Source organism: Asparagus officinalis, chromosome 8, assembly GCF_001876935.1.
Source record: "Asparagus officinalis chromosome 8, Aspof.V1, whole genome shotgun sequence".
NCBI lineage: Eukaryota > Viridiplantae > Streptophyta > Magnoliopsida > Asparagales > Asparagaceae > Asparagus > Asparagus officinalis.
This window is the reverse complement of record NC_033801.1, coordinates 89,957,250-89,960,729: the sequence shown is the minus strand read 5'-3', so window position 1 is coordinate 89,960,729 and position 3,480 is coordinate 89,957,250. Positions and strand designations below refer to the sequence as shown.

General features: G+C 41.8%; 1 protein-coding gene across 1 annotated transcript in view; it reads left to right on the top strand.

The window, feature by feature from the left end:
* LOC109851494 (bZIP transcription factor TRAB1-like) overlaps nt 805-3,480 on the top strand; it is a 9,106-nt gene continuing 6,430 nt past the window's right edge. Inside the window, exons 1-2 of the mRNA XM_020421658.1 lie at nt 805-1,449; nt 2,327-2,398. Coding sequence (XP_020277247.1) covers nt 835-1,449; nt 2,327-2,398 — 687 coding nt within the window. The 5' untranslated portion in view covers nt 805-834. The remainder of the gene's footprint in view (nt 1,450-2,326; nt 2,399-3,480) is intronic.

Here is a 3,480-nt window from a genome sequence, read left to right as displayed (position 1 = left end):
TTACCCCCGTTATTAAATTCATTTCGGCTCTCCCCTCCGCCCTTAAAACCAGACCTCGCCGAAGTTCGACACCTGTCGTCTCCTCAATCAAGAGAGAGAAAAAGCATCAGCAGCAAGCAGCAAAACAACAAGCAGCAGGCCCCTCCCTCTCTCTCTCTCTCTGTAACAATAATTACTTTCTTTTTCTTTACTTCCCTTTTTTTTGGATTTTGGTTGTAATTAACAGGGTTCTTTTTAGTTCCGAAGCTTAAATGGGGGTATAAATAAATTGAGAGATTTTCGAGCAGTTTCCTCCTTCCTAAAAGAGGAGGAGCTGCGGAGATTTTGGTCGCCGCTAGGGTTTTGATCCTTGATCGGATTTTGTTTGATTTAGGTGGAAGTTAAAGGCGAAGCAGTGATGAATTTCAAGAGCATGGGGTCGGAAGGGTCCAGGGAGGCGCGGGAAACAGCAGCGGCGGCGGCGCGCCGGGGACGCCGCTGGCGTAGGCAGCTGTCGTCTAACTCGTTGAACGCGTTCGAAGTGAGTTTCAGATACTCTCGGCGGGCCTGAAAGGATTTTGGATCTATGAACACATGGACGATTTCTCGAAAAATATTTAGGACGCGGAGGAGAGCCAGGGCCCATGGCTCACGCCCTTGGAGGCGGCGCCACCGGTGATTCCTCGCGCGACGGCGCGGAAGAGTAGGATGAGGCAGGGTTCTTTGTAGCCGAGGACTATAGGAGTGTGGGGTGATGAAGAGATCTTTTGAGAGTCCGGGAGGAGATAGGACCTCCGCGGCCAGCGTGCATTGATATAGAACAGCAGCAGGCAGCGACAGCAGACACTCGGCGAGATGACCCTTGAAGAATTCTTGGTTCGAGCTGGGGTTGTGAGAGAAGATGTCAATCCTCAACCAGGACAGAGACAGATGATCGGCAATAATGCTGCCAACAATAACCATGGAGCAGCTAATAATAGTAACAACAGCATCTTCTTTGGGGATTTACCCAATTCGAGTAATACAAATCCCGGGCTAGCTCTCGGGTTCTCTCAACCTGCAGCAAGAAACGCCGGAGGGATTGTGCACAGCCAGATTCCCAACAGTACTACGAGGCCGTTCCCTGCTCCGTTGCAGGTGGCAGGTAATGTTGATATTGGGAATCAGCAGGGGATGAGAGGAGGGATTGTTGGGATTGGAGATCATGGGATGAGCAATGGGTTGATGTCTAGTGTGGTGGGTTTGAGTGGTGGAGGGGGAGGAGTTACAGTGGCGACCATTGGGTCGCCGGATGGACTTGGGAAGGGAAATGGGGATCTCTCCTCGTTGTCTCCGGTGCCGTATCATGTTTTTGGGTCTGGGATTAGAGGGAGGAGGAGTAATGGGGCTGTAGAGAAGGTGGTGGAGAGGAGGCAGAGGAGGATGATTAAGAATAGGGAGTCTGCTGCGAGGTCACGTGCTAGAAAACAGGTGAGTGACTATCCCTATATAGTCCAATTTTATGTGATGATATGTGCTTTCACAAGAAGTTATTTCAGTTATGGTTTTGAATAGCACTCTTGTGCTTAAGCTTTGATACGATACTGGTTAGCTTCATATGTTTGTAAGACCATGCTTATGTTTAGCTTTGATAAGTACTGGTTATCTTTACATGTTCTTAAATTGGTCTACTACTAGATAGCGGAGCAGGTATTTAGATTTTTAAAATCGAAAGTGATGTTGATATTGTTGGATTACTCAACTCATTATTAAAATGGACAGGTATCAGTTTTGAGTGACTAGAAATCCTTCCGATTGTTCTTCTGTGAAGGACATAGAATATATGCTAGCTAGATGAGCTTAGAGCCTTTTCTGCTACTAGATCAATTGAATGTTAACTGGATAACACAACTATATTCCAATAAGAGTTTTCTTTAGTCATTGAAGTGTGCTGGCGGGATGACTGACAGATTATTACAGAATCTAGTTGCATAAGTAACAGCCAAGATGATCTAATGCGTTACCATCCTGTTGGCATGGTGATTGTTATGCACAGTTGAACACTGCAGCTTTATAGTTTTCAGAATTTTTAAGGTTAAGCATGTTGGCACTGCATGAATTGTGCTTTAATGTTTATCTTTTCCTATTTGCCCTAAGCCAGAGCAGAGTTCCATTAGGTAGCCATCTACCAGCATAGGACCTAGTCGAATCCACATGATACACGACCTAACGTGTGTTAGGCGCTCACCGAACCTTGAGCACATGCTCCTGTTAGTCTATTCGTATCCTGAAATGGGTATATCGTTTCTGCTAATAGTTTCTACTTACTTTTTCTAACACCAAAACTGTACTTTTTTAATTTGTGTAGGCTTATACCATGGAGTTGGAAGCTGAAGTTGCTAAACTCAAAGAGCAAAACCAGGAATTACAGAAGAAACAGGTACGGCTGTTTTTAATTAAATTGACCCCCTTGTTCTTGATTATTCATACGTCTTTGTTCATGCTAAGTACTCTCCAAAGTTGTATCTGATACAATTCATAATTATGAAGCTAAACTCTATTGCTTAGTAGTTATTGAAATTTTTTCTGCAAGGTAAAGATTTTGTAGATTAACTTACAACTCCGCCCTCTATCTGATATTGGTAGAACTACTTATTGAAACCACCTTGCATGTCGGGATAGAAGTCGTACACGAACTTTATTCTGTAGAGCCTAGGGTGTCACATCCTAAAGTTCCTATATTGATCCACATTACTATTATCTAATGTTATACATCCTCTACGATGTGTAATTTGATATTATTGGGAATATTACTTGGATAGGGATTATGGGTGCTAATTTGCCCAATGGGACTTGGTAATTTGCAAAAGCATTGGTTTGCATGACATTGGAGTAAAGAAAATCTAACATACTATTTGCCTAAATGCTTCTTAGTAGGTGTGGTTTCAGCCTTGTTTGGCATTAAGATCAACTCCCCATTTTTATGTTTATAGTCGATTTTGAGATCAAATCTTAGTCTTTATCTTCCCTTTTTCACATAAGTTTGACCCATAGTCTATACTTACATGTCAAGAAAATACTAAAGATATTAGGCAAAAGTTTATTGAGTGTTATATTTTTAGGTTTTGACATTTTGGACACCAAACATTTAGAGGATGCTTAGGACGCCCAACAACAAATGAAGTAATTGCATGAAGATGTTATAGTAGTTCAATTTTATATCAACATTTCGTATGATGAGAACAATGTCAGATGGAGCGATTTTGAGATCAAATCTTAGTCTTTATCTTCCCTTTTTCACATAAGTTTGACCCATAGTCTATACTTACATGTCAAGAAAATACTAAAGATATTAGGCAAAAGTTTATTGAGTGTTATATTTTTAGGTTTTGACATTTTGGACACCAAACATTTAGAGGATGCTTAGGACGCCCAACAACAAATGAAGTAATTGCATGAAGATGTTATAGTAGTTCAATTTTATATCAACATTTCGTATGATGAGAACAATGTCAGATGGAG